Source organism: Ursus arctos, unplaced genomic scaffold (assembly GCF_023065955.2).
Source record: "Ursus arctos isolate Adak ecotype North America unplaced genomic scaffold, UrsArc2.0 scaffold_7, whole genome shotgun sequence".
NCBI lineage: Eukaryota > Metazoa > Chordata > Mammalia > Carnivora > Ursidae > Ursus > Ursus arctos.
This window is the reverse complement of record NW_026623089.1, coordinates 39,655,609-39,674,659: the sequence shown is the minus strand read 5'-3', so window position 1 is coordinate 39,674,659 and position 19,051 is coordinate 39,655,609. Positions and strand designations below refer to the sequence as shown.

General features: G+C 47.2%; 1 protein-coding gene across 4 annotated transcripts in view; it reads right to left on the bottom strand.

The window, feature by feature from the left end:
- The window catches only part of ARHGAP22 (Rho GTPase activating protein 22), a 136,542-nt gene that overhangs the window by 83,210 nt on the left and 34,281 nt on the right, over positions 1-19,051 (bottom strand). For all 4 annotated transcript variants that reach the window (XM_026481525.4, XM_026481527.4, XM_026481526.4 and 1 more), the window contains exon 3: positions 3,640-3,727. In XM_026481525.4, the coding sequence (XP_026337310.1) occupies positions 3,640-3,727 (88 nt within the window). The remainder of the gene's footprint in view (positions 1-3,639; positions 3,728-19,051) is intronic.

Below are 19,051 nucleotides of genomic sequence, written 5' to 3'. Positions count from 1 at the left end.
CTGAAATCTCCAATCTTCTAAACACCTGGGTGGTTCCCCGGACAACCAGTGTCCATCCTTAGATGACCTAGGGGCTCTCCAAAAGTCGTCTCATTAACATAACAAAAGACACCTTCACCGCTCTCTTCACTTAGAAAATTCTGAGGGTTTTAGAAGCTCTGTGCCTGGAACCAGGGTGAATACCAAATATCTATATCTATACCCATATGTGTATCTGTACCTATATCTGTATCTGTACCTGTATCTATATCTATCTTAATCCAAACCACAGGATCATACCAGGCAACTACCTGGACAGAAGAGGCCAGGTGGGAAGGAGACCCATGGTCCTTGAATCCCAGACCTTTTCTGGGGCTTGGCTCCTCCCACCTGACCCAGGACTTTGGTTTAGACTCTGGTTTAGAGGTGGCTCAAGCTTCAGTCCCACCACTTAGTTTCTGTGGGAGCCCAGCCACAGTCATGGTGTGGCCTGGTTGAAATGGTGGTGTGGGGCATGAGGGGGGGGGTGGAGAGTGGGGGTAGGAGGGCCTCTAAGGCCTGTCATGTAATTGGCAAGCCTCTCCACTAGAGGGCGCTCACAGTATAATTTTTCCTCTTCTATTTCCTCTTTTAATTCCATCCTGATGAAACTTGGGATTTTTTCATACTGTTGAAGAACAAAAATAGTAGTTTTTATAACTTAAAATTCATGTAGTTGATCTTATGCATTATCCTAATTGGGTTCTGCCACATTTCCAAGAATCATCAGGTGATCCCCCTCTGGCTATCCGGTGTGGCATACTCACACCCTACCTGGCGCGCCCAGAGGGACGATTGAGTCTTTCCTGCTCAGTGCTCCACAAAGGCTGACTGGACCCCTCTCTGCCCACCACCGACCCGCTTTCCCTGAGCCTCCTCACGGCTGCCTTCAGCCCCACTCCCACCCCCACCTGGCCCCCAGGCCTTCAGTAGGGCTGCGTGTGCAAAGGCAGGAGGGTAGTGCGGGGCGCCTCTCGGGACCAGCATGAACCGAGTGCTTTAAGCATTACTGAGTTTGGGATAGAGGGCTGCGGGGAGCTTTCCTTCCTATAACTGTATCCCTCGACCTCCCGCGCCCTGGTGGGAAAGCCGCTAGGTCCTAAGCCAGCCGCCTGTGCTGGAGAACAGCTTTTTCTCTGGATACCAGCCCTGACCTCTGCTACCGTCTAGCTGTACATGCTTGGGCAAGCGGCTTATCCTTTCCAACTCCCAGGGTCTTTGTAAATAAAATAGTCATAAAAGGACTCCTGCCTTAGAGGGATGTTTCGAGCATGGTGGTAGAAAGAATAGTGGTCCCACAGAGATGTCCACATCTTTTTTTTTTTTTTTCACTTTTAAATGATTTTTTATTATATTATGTTAGTCACCATACAGTACATCCCCGGTTTCCGATGTAAGGCTCGATGATTCATTAGTTGTGTATAACACCCAGTGCACCATGCAATACGTGCCCTCCTTACTACCCATCACCGGCCTATCCCATTCCCCCACCCCCCTCCCCTCTGTAGTCCTCAGTTTGTTTCTCATAGTCCATAGTCTCTCATGTTTCATTCCCCCTTCTGTTTACTCCCCCTTTCTTTATCCCTTTCTTCCCCTACTGATCATTCTAGTTCTTATGTTCCATAGATGAGAGAAATCATATGATAGTTGTCTTTCTCTGCTTGACTTATTTCACTTAGCATTATCTCCTCCAGTGCCGTCCATGTTGCAGCAAATGTTGAGAACTCGTTCTTTCTGATAGCTGAGTAATATTCCATTGGAGATGTCCACATCTTAATCCCCAGGACCTTGCCTTACATGGCAAATGGGTGTTCTTCCCCCCACAGTCGAAGAAAGCCTTGTAAATAGCCCTGACCCAGATCAAGAGCATGCGCACTGGTGATTTCTCCCATCTGGTCCTTGGGGCACAGGCTCAGGGCCTTGTTGAATTCATGGAGAGGGTGTGCTAACCTCTACCTTTCCGTTCCAGCCTCACCGCCTTCCTCTTCCCCCATTGCCAAGCCCCGGACTCCTCGCCCATCCCCCAGCCTCCCTTCCCGGGCCTGCTCCCCCTCCCCCAGACGGCCGGCCCTGTCTACCTCACTGCCCTCTCCATTTCTTCCCTATCTTCTTTGCAGAAGCCTTTGCCCCTGTTCCACAGTCAACCAAGCTTCTCTATTCCACTCCACACTCCAAGACCACTCTATGGCCCCCTTCCAATGTGCAATTTTAGTACCAAGGGTTTTGCAGTAGATTAAATACCCACATAGGAAAACCCAAATGAAACCATGAAATCGCATTATGCATACAGGACATGAAATCGGGGAGGGGCTCCCTGCACGTCACCTTCTGCCTGTGTCTTCTGTAATTCCTGGTGTGGACTGGCGGACAGAGCAGAGGTGAACAGGGCCCTGCCCCAAGCTTGGCTGCACTCACTGCGGCTCCCATGGGCTGCTGCTGGCTGGCCTGAGCCTGGCCTGATCTCTCCCTTGGTGTCCGGCTGACAGCTGGGTCACCCCCTCACACTGGTTGGGGTGGCCATGCTGCTTGGAGACTGTAACTGCATGGTTCACAGAGCCCAAGGAGACCCTGGCACACTCAGTTCACAGCCACCCCTTCGCAGAAGGAAGTCTAAATGGGGACCACATTGGTGGCACGGGATGACTAGTTGCCTGTCGTCCATGTCCTGTCCAGAGCCGCCTCTTTGCTCAAGCATCTGTGATGCTCCCTCAAGCCTTCTCTGTCTACGGGGAGCTTGGCCATGCCGCGGGCAGTCCAGAGATGCCAGAGTTCGCTCAGGGGGAGCAGCTGGTGGAATTAGTAGTGGGAAGGTGGAAGCAGGTGGGTCACCCCCAGCCTCCACGCTCCAGGGGCCGGACATGTCTGCACGTCGGCTCCCTGCAGTCTCCACCGCCCCTGCTGGAATCGAACCCCGGTTCCCACAGCAGCAGTCAGCTCACTAGCACACCCCGCATGGCTTTCCTCCCTCCCTGCTCCCTTCCCCCTACTTTTTGGGAATCCCCTCTGAATAAACTGTTCAGAGCCTTGTCTCAGGCTCTGCATCTGGGGGAAGCCGAGGTAGAAAAACAGCACCTGAGGAAGCAGCCCTTCTAGAAGCGCATCTTCAAGACACATCTATTTAGTTCCACAACAATCTCATTTTAAAACTGGGAGTTTTAAAAGATGGTGTTGTAAGCGCTAACACGACACAGTTCCTTGGTTTTAAATACTTCCCTTCCCCCCACCACATCTCCGTTCTCCGTTTTGAGAGTCACCGTAGAGCTCATTTTAACGCTCTGTACCTGTGCTAGTGGGTTCCCTCTGGAGTTACTTGCATATGGTTCAGACGCTCCTTTGGACCTTCACCCCAACCAGTCCCCGTTGACCGGTTTCCCTTGTGTTTATTGTGAGTTTTAAAATCCACATTTTCCTCTCGCCCAAAAGCTAGTTACTCAGTAGACTGGATTTTCTAATACTCGCCCAAATTTGCAATATTCTCTAGATTTGGCCCTAATTTCTGAGTCATGCTTGGGGACAGCGCTGATGTTCCTACAGGGAGGAGCATTCTGAAGGAGGTCTGCCCTCCCGGGCCAGAGGCCACCAGCGCCAGCCCCCGCAGAGCAGAAAGATACGCCCGCCTACCTGGGCTGATCTCAAAGAGGTGCTTCCCTGCGTCCTCAGGGCCAGGAAGAAGTTCAGTCACCCGGGTCCCTTGTAGAGAAATAAATCCCTGAAACGGAAGAGACACACACAAACACGGGAGGTGTGAGATGGTGGGAAAACGGCTCCTGGAGAGAGAGGGCAGGGCTGCGGGGTCAGGGGCACGGCCCTCCAGGCACTGGCTGGGCAGACTGGGCACCGCAAGGAGCCTGCGTGGGGCTCCTGGTGGAGCGGGGTGTGTGCTGTGGTTTACATACACAGTTGTAAGAGCTCTGCGCACAGGCAGGGCCAGGACTGCCTGGAAATGTTACTCCCTGGTTAAGGCTCAGAAACACAAATCCGGAGCAGGGGGGAAGGCCCCTAGCACCCACACCCCCTCACTGCCTTTCCAATGCACCCATCTGCAGCCCTCCGGGGGCCTGAGTTTTAGGCTGTAGAGGGTCAGGGTCAGGGAGGCTGGCACCCCGAGGCTGGCTTCTTGTATGGAACTGGCCCCGAGCTGACAAGGGAGGAAGGGTCAACAGATCGCGAGTCCAGCTCTGCTCTCTCCTGCTGGGTAGGATTTTATTTCTTGCTCAGTGGGAGTCAGCTACCACGCAGGACGTACCCAGCACAGATCATGCCGCCATGTGCCTGGGGTACCCGTGCGTGTCCATGACAGGGGATGGGTCCACCCTACTCTCTGATGCTGGAATCCCGTAGTCAGGATAAAAGATGCAGGGAAAGAGCACAGGGTGTAGGGACAGGTATGTGGGTTTGAGTCTCAGCCCTACACTTCTGGGCTGTGTGACCTCAGGCACACCACTTAACTTCTCTGAACCTCAACTTCCACATCGGGACAATGGCACCGTAACTCCCACTTCTCAGGGGCATTGAGACACTGGATTTCTGCTCAGGGGGTGCTGCTCAAGATGGGGTGCTGTCACAACCACCTTTACGCCAGCCCTTTTCCCACCCAAGGGCTAGGCGGGGCCTCCCTTTCTCTGTTAGTGACGGACTGCTGCTGTGGCTTCTCTTCATTTCGTACATGTGCAGATTTGTTCATTTGAGACAGCAGGTGGCTCTGACTATACATTTTTGGCTCTCCATGAGAAACCTGTTTTGAACTCCATTCCTATAGCCTAACTGTCTGGGTTCAAATCCTGGCTCAGTTACTTACTGGCTGTGTGACCTCAGACAAATTGCTTAACCCCTCTGTGCAACCTCACAATTCTGTTATTCATGAAGTAGGAATAATAATAGTACTTTGTGGGGCTGTCGTGAGCCTTGACTGGATGGGGACTTGGGATTACAGCAGCGCCTGGCACACAGCTCAAGCATCCTCGCATCTGCATTTGCCCAGATGAGGGGTGTGATCACGTCACCTCCCGCTCCCAACTCCTGCGTGTGCTCACAGAGCGCTCATCTTCCCACGCCATCTTTTCCAGACAATCCCTGGGTTTACCAGGGTGACTGGAGCCTCTCCATGGCTGCTGGCGTCTTATGGACAGACCTCTTCTCACAGAAGCAACGTAAAGGCAGGACCACATCTTTGCCCACACAGACTTCCTTTAGAGAAATTACAGCAATAAACCAGAGAACCAGCTGGTAATTGTTGTAACTGAATTATCAGTTACTTTCTTGCAAGGGAATCTGGAGCCACTGGGAATAAATTAGGAGTGCGGCCCCAGGGTGGGGGAAACGTGCTCATGAGAGGGTGTGGACAGGATCCATCGCTGGCTAAGGGGATGGCTTCTGGTGTTTGCTGTTTCAGTAACCGTGTAATACCGGGCACGGTGCTTCATTCCTCTGTGCCTCGAAACCTGTCATCCATAAAAAGAGTAACATTGCTGACATGGACGGTACTTTCTGCTCCAGGTCCATAGAAAAGCAGAAATAGCTGCTGTTCAGAGACCTAGTTCCATATGCCAGGCTCTTTGTTGAAATGATTGGATTTCACCTTCTGGAGTCCCCATGGGGTGGGGACTACTATTCTCATTTCCTGGATGAGTAGAGGGAGGTTGGAGAGGTAGCGCAAGCGGCAACTTGTCCTCCTGCCGCAGGGGCAAGCCGGGGGTGCACCCAGCCGTATCTGACGCTGGGGCGTCTTGCCTCTCATCTGTGGTAGCAGCTGCGGGCTGACTGTGTGCAGGAAGCTGTCGTGGCGAGCCAGCCTGTGACTTCGGGACCCACCTTTCTCCTCTCACCTGGGGAATCCCAGTGTGGCCCCCAGCACAGCAAGGGAACGTCAGAACCGGCTTTGGGCCGTCCAGATCCCTCCTGCCTGCACACTCGGAGAGCGGGCTTTGATCCTAGTGCTGTGGTCAGGTGCTGGGTGGGGCGCGGGGTGGGGAGAGGGGCAGGGAAGCCAAGGCAGTCTGCTTTCCCATTCCTCTTGTGACAGTAGTAAGACACGGAAGGGGTCCATCGGAAGCCCTCAGTGGAGATGTTCAGGGCAGGTCTCAACCTTGGGCAGGGCATCAGAATCACCTCTGAGCTTGTCAAAGCACAGAGCACCGGGTCTGGGGGCGAGGGGTGGTGGTGCTGGCAAATGTTGAGCCACAGGCTCTCTGAGAAAAATAAGGCCACCAAGTTTGTAGTGTTTGCCAACTTCTGTGATAGAAATACCTGCACCACGCTCTCCCCCCCGCCCATGGCTGATTTTATACACTGATAGAACACAGAGACAAGAAATCAATAAGGATATAGATGGGCTGAAAGAACACCATCAACTCACTTGACCTAATTGCTGACCCCCTCCAGAGCAGAACAGACCTTCTTTTCAAAGGCACAGGAAACTTTTTACTATCATGGCCATAAACAGGTCTCCATAAAGGGAAAAGAATTTAAATACAACACATGTTCTCTGTTCACAATGGAATGAAGTTAGAAATCAATAACAGAAAGTTTTCTGGAAAATCCCCAAATATATGGAAATCCCATTAACATACTTCTAAATAATCCATAGGTCGAAAAAGAAATGAAAGAAGTGAACAGTACTTTGTACCTGATAAAAATGAAAACATGCCACACAAAAATTTGTGAAATGCCTTTAAAGAAGGACTTAAAGGGGGCACCTGGGTGGCTCAGTTGGTTAAGCATCTGACCCTTCATCTCAGGGTCTTGATCTCAGGGTTGTGAGTTCAAACCCCAGGCTGGGCTCCACACTGAGCATGGAGCAAAAGAAGTACTTAAGGGATAAGCTGTAGCACTCAATACTGATATGAAAAGAAGAAAGGCCTCTTAGGGCTTCACCTTAAGAAGTACAGAAAGAAAAGCAAGTTTAACCCAAAGTAAAAGAAAGAAAAAATGAAGATCAGAGTGGCTACAAATAAAATGAAAAATAGAAAAATAATAGGGAAAATCAATGAAACCAAAAGCTGGTTTTTTGACAAGATCAATACAATTGATAAGCCTTTAATCAGACTAGTCAGGAAAAAAAAAAGGAGATTACCAATATCAGGAATGAGAGAAGTGACCACACTATAGAGTCTTCAGATATTAAGAGGATAAGGTAATGTTAAGGACAACATTGTGCTAGTAATCTGACAGCTCAGATGAGATGGACCAAAAAGACAGAAACTACTGAAGCTCACTCGGGAAGAAATAGCCAAATAGCCCCTATCTCATGCAGAAATGGAATTTGTAGTTAAAAATCTTCCCGCAGGGGCGCCTGGGTGGCACAGCGGTTAAGCGTCTGCCTTCGGCTCAGGGCGTGATCCCGGCGTTATGGGATCGAGCCCCACATCAGGCTCCTCCACTATGAGCCTGCTTCTTCCTCTCCCACTCCCCCTGCTTGTGTTCCCTCTCTCGCTAGCTGTCTCTGTCTCTGTCGAATAAATAAATAAAATCTTAAAAAAAAAAATCTTCCCGCAAAGAAAACTCCAGACTCCGACGGCTTCATTAGTGAATTCTATCAAATATTTAAAGAAGTACTACCAATACTACCCAAACTTTTCTTGAAAATTGAGAAAGAGGACCCACTTTCTAATGCATTTTATGAGGCCAGCTTTATCTTTATATATAATAGCCAGCCAAAGGCATTACAAGGAAAGGACACCACAGATTAGAATCCCTCGAGAACATAGATGCAAAAATTCTCAGCACGATTTTAGCAAATCAAATTTAACAATGTATAAAAAGGAAAATACATAATGAGCAACTGGGGTTTGTCCCAAGCATGCAAAGTTGGCTTAACATTCCAAAACCCATCAATGTAATTCACCATATTAATAAAGTAAAGAGGAGAAAAGATATGATCATCTCAATAGATGTAGAAAAAGCAACTGAAAAAACTCAACATCCATTCCTGATTAAAAATCTCAACAAGTTAGGGATCAAAACCAACTTCCTCAACCTGATAAAGGGTATCTTTGAAAACCTATAAGCTAATACCCTACTAAAAGTTCTTCCCCTAAGACGAGGATCAAGACAACAATGTCTAAATTCTTACCACTTCTATGAAATATTATACCGGAGTCCTAGCTGCTATAATAATGCAAGAAAAAGAAAAGTTGTCCAGATTGGAATGGAAGAGGTAAAAGTGCTTTCACAGACAACATAATTGTCTATGTAAAAAATCCGGTGAAAACCTACAGAAAAAGCTGCTAGAACTGATAAATGAATTTGGCAAGGTTGCAGGGTACAAGAGAAATGCACAAAACTGAATCATATCTCTAGATACTAGCAATGAACAATTGGAAATTGAAACTCAAATCCATTTTTAATTGCATCAAAAATAGGAAATCCTTAGGGATAAATACGGCAAAAGACATTCAAGAACTGTAGGCTGAGATCTGTAGATCGTCGCTGGGGGAGATGAAAGAGGGTATAAACAAATGGAGAGATACACTGTGTTCATGGGTGATTGTTCAGACATCAATTCTCCCCAGATTGGCCTCTAGATTTAATGCAATTCCAGTCAAAATCCCAGTGGGTGTTTTGTAGAAATTGACCAGCTGATTCTAAAATTCATATGGAAATACAGAGGACCTACGATAGCCAGACAATTTTGAAACAACAACAAAGTTTGAGGTCTAATACTGCCAGATTTCTAGACTTATTATAAAGTCACAGTAATCAAAATATTGTGATATTGGTGTCAAGACAGACAAGTAGATTAATGAAACAATAAGAAGTTTATATATATATATACATATATATGTATATATATATATATATAAACTGATTTTTGACAAAGGCACAAATGCAATGCAGTGGAGAAAGGATAGTGTCTTCAGGAAACGGTGGTGGAACAAACCCATGTTCGTGTGTAAAAATAATGAACTTTGATCCATGGCTCACACCATGTCACATATGTTCGAATGAATCATAGGCCTACATGTAAAATCTAAGACTGAAACTTCCGGTAAATGACCTTTATGACTTTGGATTAGGCAAAGATTTCTTAGATGTAACATCAGAAACACACTTCATGAAACAACTAGTTGGTAATGTGACTTATTTAAATAAAAACCCTGTGCCTTAGAAGTTACTAAGAGAATGAAAATATGAATTATGAAATAAAAGAAATGAAAGTAAGAGAAAATATGAGAATGAGAAAGTATTTGGAAGTCATGTGTCTGATAAAGGACTTGTACCTAGAATATATAAAGCACTCTCAAAATTTAATAATGAGGAAACAACCCAATTTAAAAATAGGCAAAAGATTTGAACTGATACTTTACCGTAGAAGATATAAGGGTGTCCAATAAACTCACAAAAAGATCCCCCGCATCACTGGGCATTCTCATACACTTCTGATGGGGTGATGATTTGATAAAGCCGTTTTGAAAGCAACTTTGCAATTTCTAAAATAATGTTAAAATAAAAATACCCCTTTAACCTAGTATTGAATTTTGCACATTTGTGCCAAGGAAAGACAAACACATGAGGATACATGTACAATGATGCCCACTGTAGCATTATTTTCCTAACAGAAAAAGTGGAAAACAATGAGGGAGTGGTTCAATTATTTTGGGTACAGCCTTCCAGAATGAGGTAAATACAAAAGGCTTCTAAGCAGAATTGTCCAGTAAAAAAAAAAAAAAAAAAAAAAAAATGGAGCCCTAGAAAGTAATTGTACAGCCCCATCCCAAGTGCTGTTCCTAGCCTCTCTCAAGAGCCCATAGGGTCCTAAGCACACAGAAAGGCCCTGACAGCTTGCAGTCTGGGACGGAGTGGTGGGGCGGCTTTATGGTTTGCCCCACAGTGCTGGCATCAAAAATAAGGAAATTAAAAAAAGAAACAAAGGCAGTCAGATCATTCACAGGGCACTGCCCATGCCTGATAGCTTGTTGTCACCTTCCCACTGTCACTCCCCGACGGAATGCTCCTCCACTTAACATGTCAAGGGCCCGGCCAGCCTGCCCCACATGACCTCAGCTGGGAAGTCCATCTGTCATTCTCAGGCAAAGGACAGTGATCTCCCTTCTGCAAACATTAGAGTAGCAGGTGTCTCAACTTCCCCAACCAGACTAAAATCTAGTGATGGCCACCCTCCAAGCCCTCTGACTAGAGTGCACCAGCCTCTGCCCAACTCCCTGTCCCCCTAAACTCCCCCCACCCCAGGCTGCTGCAGCTTGCTGGGCAAAATGATCCCTCTTGCAACAGATCCCAGGAACCCCACTGGTCTGGAGGCCTCAGCTTGGCTCAGGGGGACAGTGAGGGGAACAGGAGCAACAGTGACAAAGATTGCTGTTCATCTGTCTCCATTCAGTTGTCTCACCCCCACGATTTACTCACGTTGCAAAAAGGCAAGCAACGGTGACATGTTAAGTCTGGGGTGGGGTGGGGTGGGACAGTCATGCACACCACACAGCTGTGTGCGTCAGGCAGATCTCGTTTCAATCCTGACCCCACTGCTAATCAACAGGAAGCATGTGAACAAGTTTGCCTTGCCCAGACTCAGTTTCCCTCTCTTTTCAATGGGGTTCTCTGGGAATCAAGTGGGACAGAGTGAGCAGAGGGCCTGGAGTGGGGCCGGGCTGTGGCAGGCACCCAGGACGGTCTTAGTGACAGCTTACCGACTAGTGCTCCGGCAAGACAGGAGAGCCTCAGTTTCCTCCTCTGTCATGGGCCATGTTTTGAAGATTTCATGAGCTAACGTCTGGGCAGCACTGGGTAGAGTGCCTTCCAGAGTAAGTGCTGCTGTGATTTGTGAATCATTTCATAGCCAAGGAGTAGAGTCCGCTTATGACCATTTTTCAGGGGTTAGAATACATATAAACACTTAAAAATCGTTTTTAGGGTTTATAATTATTGTGACATCGTCACTTAGGTGGGATTCGAGCAGCTCCTGGGCTGAGCCCTGGGTTTCTTACCTGTAAAAATAAGGCTGTTAACCTCTGTCCTTTGCTGCCCGGGCTAGTGCTTTGTAAGCACTTAAGGCTGAATGAATGGGAGTAATTGTCATGATTATTATTGTAAAGAGGATTTTGGCCACTATACCGGTTGTTCTGGGAACAACACTTCCAGCAATAATACCGTGGCTTGTGCCCTCACATAAGGTCTGATGTAGATTCAGGAGTCCCGGGATGGTGAAGGCAGGGTTCCTCCTTCACGGTTTCTGATGACAGCCCTGTGGGGACCTCCTGCAGGACCTGGGATGCCTGCACTCCTCCCACTGGCCTGAGTTTTGGGGTTCGTAATAGTCCTGAGAACTTCATACTCTTATTGAGCTCTCTCTCCAGCCTGATCAAAGGCTGGTTCTCTGGAAAGTCTTCATTTTTCACCCTGTCTAGAGAAAGACTGTCTGAAGACCCAACTTCTGAAATGCTCCTTAGCAAGGACATGATAAGATTTTCCACCGGCAGCATCTTGGAAAATTGCAGACACATTTCAAAAAGCAATCACTCAAGGTTCCTTATCTTCTGTAATTCTGATTGTGGCCTCAGATCAATCTTAAAAAGCCTTAGCCTCTGACACCCAACCAGGAACTGAACCACTCTGAATTTTAAATAACACAGGTCAGAATGAAGTTCAGTGCCAAGCAGGGAACATCCTCCCCTTCCTTATCACACAAGCCTGTAACCATGGCTATTACTGTCTAAAATGCAGATATTAAGGAGGGCAACCTAAAGTTGGAGACAAATTGCTTCTTGGCTGGAGCACTTTCCCTCCCTAGGGGGTTGAGATGAGTCACTTGTTCAGCCGATGTCTTTGCTAAGGATTTGGTCCCGAAGCTTCTCCCAGCAGATTCCAGAGTGATGCTGCATTTGGTGTGCCCCACATGTCCCCACACTCTGCTTTACCTAGTCTCCCCAGACAGCCTGTCAGTAGGTGTATCCTGAGGGACAGCACTGTGTCCTCCAGCAGGAAGCAGGGGTTTTGGGGGCTCAGCACCAGCTCCCTGCACTTTCCCAGCTGACCACAGTCCCTGAATCCCTTACCTGTGGGGCCACCCAGCCTAGGGCCTAAGCTCATGAAAGTGGATCCAGCTGGGATCCAAGGGTGAGCCTAGGGCCTGGGGCAGACTTGTAGCTCTAAGCATGGTGTCTGGGCTGGCCCCTAGGAACCCTCCGGCCTCATAGCTAACAGCCAATCCCATCCCCCAATGGAGTGTCCTTTGTGTGCGGGGTGGGTCCTCTTTCTGAGCTCCTGGTTTTCCCTGCAGTTCGTTAGTTCTGTGCCACTCCAGGTTCCTGGTCTAGACCCCAGCCCAGATCATGTACCCCTGACCTGCACTGAGTCATTTCTGGGGCCATCCCTTTAGGTGGTCCCATCTCCGTGGATCCTTAAGTCTTGCAGCAGGTGGTGGGGTTGAGGCTGTGCCCTGGATCCTCAGCTAACACCTTGCTCTGCCTGGGTGAGGGCACCTTGGGCTCGGCCTCTCACCCTGGGTCCTCCTCATCACTGTGGGCATCCTAATGCCTGTGAGCAAGTTCATGGGAACGAAATGCGACGCCATGTTGGAAGGAGTCTGTGCAAAGCCAGTGCTCATGAGATTTGGTGTCCTGGCCTTGCTGGGTCAGACCCACAGTGCCTGTGGATGTTGAGTCGTCTTTTAGGGATACAGGGGAATTAATGCTTGTGACCAGTGGACTAGCATGCTTAGACAGGGGCTTTCCTGAACTTTCCCATGGTGACAAAGCTCTGGCCAGGGGGACTGGGCAGGAGTGACCTCCAGCTTTCTCTCCTTTCTGCCCTGCTAGGTCAGCCTTGGAGGCCTCGATAGACAGATGAGGCTGCCACCTGGTCCACAGCAAAAGATACATTTTTTATTGTGTTTAGGTGCTGGGATTTCAGGACCACTGAGCATTGTTTATTGTAACTAATTAGAAGTTATTTTGAAAAATTAAATTTAGATAATTTTGTCCCAAACTGCTTACTTGGCCACACACACAAACGATTTAGAATCATGGTACCATTTAAACATTGTATTTTAATGCAGGTGAAGCTGTTTAATTAATAAAGATTATTCTCTTGCTCCTCTGATTGGATGTTGGGAGGGAAAGGCAATGAGAGACCAGGCCCATCTACTTATGAGGAGGCATGGGGGAGCTGCCTCAGTCTCGTGGTCTGATGCACTGAGTGGAGCTTGGAAGAAGGTCTGGGTTCTGGTCTTGAGCTGTGATGGCCATTTAGTACCCCCTTCCTGCCTGACTTTTTGGACTGGAGCACTGGAAGGAACCAGCAAGGCTGTAGGTCACTGTGAATGAAGGGTCAGGGCTACCACCACAGTCCCTGGCAAATGTCCAGCCTGTGTAGGATCTCCCCTGGACAGAACATGAAAAGGACCCCTCTTCAGCCTTGGCTCACTGGACCCAATGGCAGGCCACTTTGCCTCCTTAAAATACCTGGTTTTCCAGGTGGAGGGGTTAAGGGAGAAACAGAGATAAGTTCAATCCATCGGGAGCCCAGGGCACTTGCTATCTCCAGTAGAGGGCCGATGCATTCACACGGGGACCAGCCGCCAGCTGCAGGAGCTCTGAGGTTCCCAAGGGGAGGGGTCTTCACTGGCCACCCACCTCTTTCCAGTATTTTCTCCAATCCAGGACTTGGGTAGATGTTGGGGTAGATTTCTTACCCTGTCCTTAGCTCTTTGGAGCCTGCCTGGCGGGTCTGGAAAAGCCTCTGCTTCTCCTTCGGAACTGGAAGCCTGACGGTTGGGGGGGTGGGGACACAGCGCTTGTCTATAGCTGGGGGTCTACGGCATTGAACCGTAAGTGTGCTCTTCCATGCGGTTGTCACTGCCATGTTTCCAGCCTTCTGTCCCCATGACAAACAGGCTGTCCCAGAGGCTGACCCTGCCTGCTCAGCCTGGCCCATGTTCAGAGCACGCTTCCTCAGAAGTTTGTTTCTGCTGGGAATACACACTATTGGCATGTGCTAATGCTGGGTTCAGGGGCTCACCTTGAATGAGAGGGGCCCTCCCTTGGCTGGACATGGTTTGGTTCTGTCTTACTGCCCTCGAGACCCTGCAACGAGTGCTGTGCTCCGGGGCACATGGTGCCTCTGACAGCGGCCACTGTACTGTTTACTGGAGAATAGGTTAGTCTGAGAAACACGGTAGAGAGTCCTATGCACTGACCTGTGCCCGGCTGCCCCACTGAGAGGACGGCTGCCAAAGGGCATGGGCTGTGTTTGCTGAGAAAGTCACACCTCATCCCAATCCTCTCAAAAGCTGCTGTTCAGAATATCATTCTCAATGGGGAAAAACTGAGAGCTTTTCCCCTAAGGTCAGGAGCACGACAGGGATGCCCACTCTCACCACTGTTGTTCAACATAGTACTAGAAGTCCTAGCTTCAGCAGACAACAAAAAGAAATGAAGGGCATTCAAACTGGGCAAAGAAGAAGTCCAATTCTCACTCTTCACAGATGACATGATACTTTGTGTGGAAAACCCAAATACTCCACCCCCAAATTGCTTGAACTCATACAGGAATTCAGCAACCTGGCAGGATATAAAATCGAGGCACAGAAATCAGTTGCATTTCTATACACTAACAATGAGAGAGAAGAGAAATTAAGGAATTGATCCCATTTACAATTGCACCAAAAAACATGAAATACCTAGGAATAAACCTAACCAAAGAGGTAAAGGATCTGTATTCTAAAAACTACAGAACATTTATGAAAGAAATTGAGGAAAATGAAATGAGGAAAAAGAAATGAAAGAACATTCCATGCTCATGGATTGGAAGAGTAATATTGTTAAAATGTCTATGCTGCCCAGAGAAATCTACACATTTAATGCAATCGCTATCAAAATACCATCAACATTTTTCACAGAGCTGGAGCAAATAATCCTAAAATTTGTATGGAACCAGAAAAGACCCCGAATAGCCAGGGGAATGTTTAAAAAGAAAACCAAAGCTGGTAGCATCACAATTCCTGACTTCAAGCTTTATTACAAAGCTGTGATCATCAAGACAGCATGGTACTGGCACAAAAACAGACACACAGATCAATGGAACAGAATAGAGAGCCCACAAATGGACCCTCAACTCTATGGTCAACCAGTCTTCAACAAAGCAGGAAAGAATATCCAATGGAAAAAGACAGTCTCTTCAATAAATGTTGTTGGGAAAATAAGAGAGCCACATGCAGAAGAATGAAACTGGACCATTTTCTTACACCATACACAAAGATAAACTCCAAATGGATGAAAGACCTAAATGTGAGACAGGAAACCATCAAAATCCTAGAGGAGAATGCAGGCAGCAATTTCTGTGACCTTCGCTGCAGCAAATTCTTGCTAGACACATCTCCAAAGGAAGGGAAACAAAACCAAAAGTGAACTATTGGGACTTCATCAAGATAAAAACTTTTGTACAGCAAAGGAAAATAGTCAACAAAACTGAAAGGCAACCTACTGAATGGGATAAGATATTTGCAAATGTCTTATCAGATAAAGCGCTAGTATCCAAGATCTATAAAGAACTTATGAAACTCAATACCCAAAAAACAAAAAAATCCAGTCAAGAAATGGGCAGAAGACATGAACAGACATTTCTCCAAAGAAGACATCCAAATGGCCAACAGACACGTGAAAAAATGCTCCACATCACTTGGCATCAGGGAAATACAAATCAAAACCACAATGAGATACCACCTCACACCTGTCAGAACAGCTAAAATTAACAATTCAGACGTTAGTGAGGCTGTGGAGAAAGGGGAACCCTCTGACACTGTTGGTGGGAATGCAAGTGGTGAAACCACTCTGGAAAACAGGATGGAGGTTCCTTTAGGAGCTAAAAATGGAGCTACCCCTATGACCCAGCAATTGCATTACTAGGTGCTTACCCCAAAGATACAAATGTAGTGACTTGAAGGGGCACCTCTACCCCAATGTTTATAGCAGCAATGTCCACAATAGCCAAACTTTGGAAAGAGCCCAGACGTCCATTGATGGATGAATGGATAAAGAAGGTGGGATATATATATATATATATACAACAGAATATTACTCAGCCAACAGAAAGGATGAAATCTAACCATTTACGTCGACATGAATGGAACTGGCGGGTATTATGCTAAGCAAAATAAGTCAATCAGAGAAAAACAATTATCATATGGTTTCACTCATATGAGGAATATAAGAAACAGCACAGAGGACCATAGGGGAAGGGAGGGAGAAAAGGAATAGAAAGAAATCAGAGAGGGAGACAAACCATGAGAGACTCTTAACTATGAGAAACAAACTGAGGGTTGCTGGAGGGGAGGGGAGGGGTAGGATGGGGTAACTGGGTGACAGGCATTAAGGAGAGCACTTGATGTGATGAATACTGGGTGTTATATGTAACTGCTGAATTATTGAACTCTACCTCTGAAACTAATGATGTCTACATGTTGGCTAATTGAATTTAAATAAAAAGGAAAATACAAGAAAAAAAAGCTGCTGTTCATTCTGGAAATGCTCCCTTCATTCTCAGGGGCCCAGGCAAGGCAGCAGTCCTACACAGACCCTCCCAATCTCCCCCATTTTGCTCAGCAGTCTACTAATGTATTAAGGAGCTAGAATGCCCCAAATATAATTAAAAATAAGTTATTCCGGTCTGAATAATGAATAAAATATATTTTCCACGCTGCCTCAATGTCATTTGATTCTTTTTTCTGCCTAGTAATACACAAAACTAGCAATTTACCAATCAGTCTCGTAGCTATTACTGTAAATTAACCGGGTTCAGTGGAAAGCCAAAGGATTGATTATAAGTAGGAGACACTTAGGTCCTGTAGCTAATACCCGTGCTGACTTAAGTGAGCAGACCCTGAGAGAAGCTCATTACATTTGCATCAACAGTCAGGCCACACTCAAGGAAACACAGATGTCCTCTGGAGAAGGCGAAGATGCGTTTTGCAGGCAGTGACACTCTGGGTGCAAAAGAATTTGGGGGCAGCCAGACTCTTGTCACTTGCGGTTTATATATTCTTGCGTGTGTCATCAGGCCTCTTAGGGTCTTAGTTTTCTTTGCCTATGACAGTGGCAAATACTGCCCTGTAATGATAAGTGGTAGGTACTCACAGGTGTTGCTGGTCTCCTTATTCTCGGGGCCCGCTTCACAACCACCGCACGATAAGCCTTAAAACACACATATTGGGATGATTCCTTCAATCTTATATTTTTCCTTCACATGTCAGATGCAGGAAAAAAAGAGGGTTTTAACTAAATATTGTTTAAAAATTGTTTAAAAACAAGTTGGCTGCCGTTACCAATTTGAATTTACGAAAGACGTTTCTAGTTGATTTAAAATAACTGACTAGAATTTTCATTTTGATCTGTTTAATAGTGAGGAGTTATATTTCTCAAACAGCTTCAAAAATATAAAGCCTCCTTTTAAAAAACCCCATAAATTCTGACGTTTGATCTTAAATAAATGACTTTCTCTTTCTATAAGACTCCAATGAGTAATTCTTTGCGGAACAAGCATTCCAAGTTGTCCCTAAGGACATCTTACACAAGAAAACATTTATTGTTTAGTTTTTCCTCTGCAGCACACGTGGTAATGTTACTACCCTTCCCAGTTAGCTCACGGCGACCTCGAAGGCCCCGTGGAGGACACCTGCTCAGTAGCTCTTGCGTTAACCTGAGGCAGCGAGCTGGCTTTTGCTGTACTTCAGCACCTTTCCGTCACCCTCGCGTGTCCCTTCTGAGCGCTCTGGGATCGACTGGAATTCGCTGTGGCAAAATCTATGGGAGCAGCTAAGGAAGTCATTAGTCACTTGCTCTACTGTGCACAGAGAGTTGCAGGTGGAAAGTAGGAAGCAGGAAGGGAAGTCAGGCTCTCCAGAAGTTCTCAGAAAGTCAGGGGCAAGTTCACTAAGCCAAAAGTGACCAGTTGGAGACACCAGCTGCGAAGGTCCCACGGCATCAAGGTCTGCAGCCATCAGCTCTCTTGCCACTAACCGTGTCTCCATGACGACCCTGGCCAGTGCCACAGTCCGAGCGCTTTACCAAATGGCCACCCAAGACCGAGAGTGGCGCCAACAGCAGGAACTCTGGGTCAGACCCCTGGAGCTTGGCTGCTTCTTCAGCCTTGTGTTCAACTCATCCAGGAAGGAACCTCTGCAAACCACTATGGTTTGGCTGACTAGCTATTGTGCCTCCATTTCTCTTTGCCTTGTACAGTCTTTGTTGACCTTTTGGCTTTGAGAGTTGAAGGGGTACTCGGAGATCATCTCTGGCCAACTTCGCACTTGATGACCAACTCTCTTCGAAGCCAACTGGCGGTCTGGCCTCGGCTTGCACAGCACCAGGGACCGGAGCTCAGCCCTAACCAGCAGACCACTCCACTGGCACAGAGGGTTCTTCCCATATGGGGGGACATGATGGCCTCTGTGTAATTCTACTTGTCCTGGCTACAGCTTCTGGAAGTTCACAGAAGAGATACAGTCTTGTTCACAAGAGGTGCCTGCCTGAACTAGTGCCCTTCTCAGGATTTGTCTTCTCCAGATGATTTATTCAGTGTGTCCCTCTGTGGACAGGCGTTCAGAACCCTCGCCATCTTGGCTGTCCTGCTGCGCTGAAACTGTGGTGCCTCGAGGGGCTATCATGTGGCAGTTGTGACCTGGTCTGCCCAGAGCTGATTGGGGTACTGTTAGTCTGTACTGAGCTTTGAAGCCAATTAAACTCTTAACTCTGCCTCATTCGAACTGTTCTTAATCTAGGTCTCTCTAATCTGTGAAATCAAACGATTTTTTTGAACCAAAGGGAGGACTTTATATTTTATCTTAACAATTTCCCGTGAACCCAGCCCATCAAAGTTATTTTGAATCTCAATGCCATTTTCCACCTTTACGGTCCCTCCCACCTCTGCAAATTCACCAAGAGTGTCTTTGGTTTTTTAAAGTCATCAAAACACACCACAGCATAACGACCAAGACAGTGGAGTCTGCAGTCAGATCATTTAGTTTTAGATCTTGGTGCTCGTGTTGTCTAGCTTTATGTTATCTTAGGCAAGTCACTTCACCTCT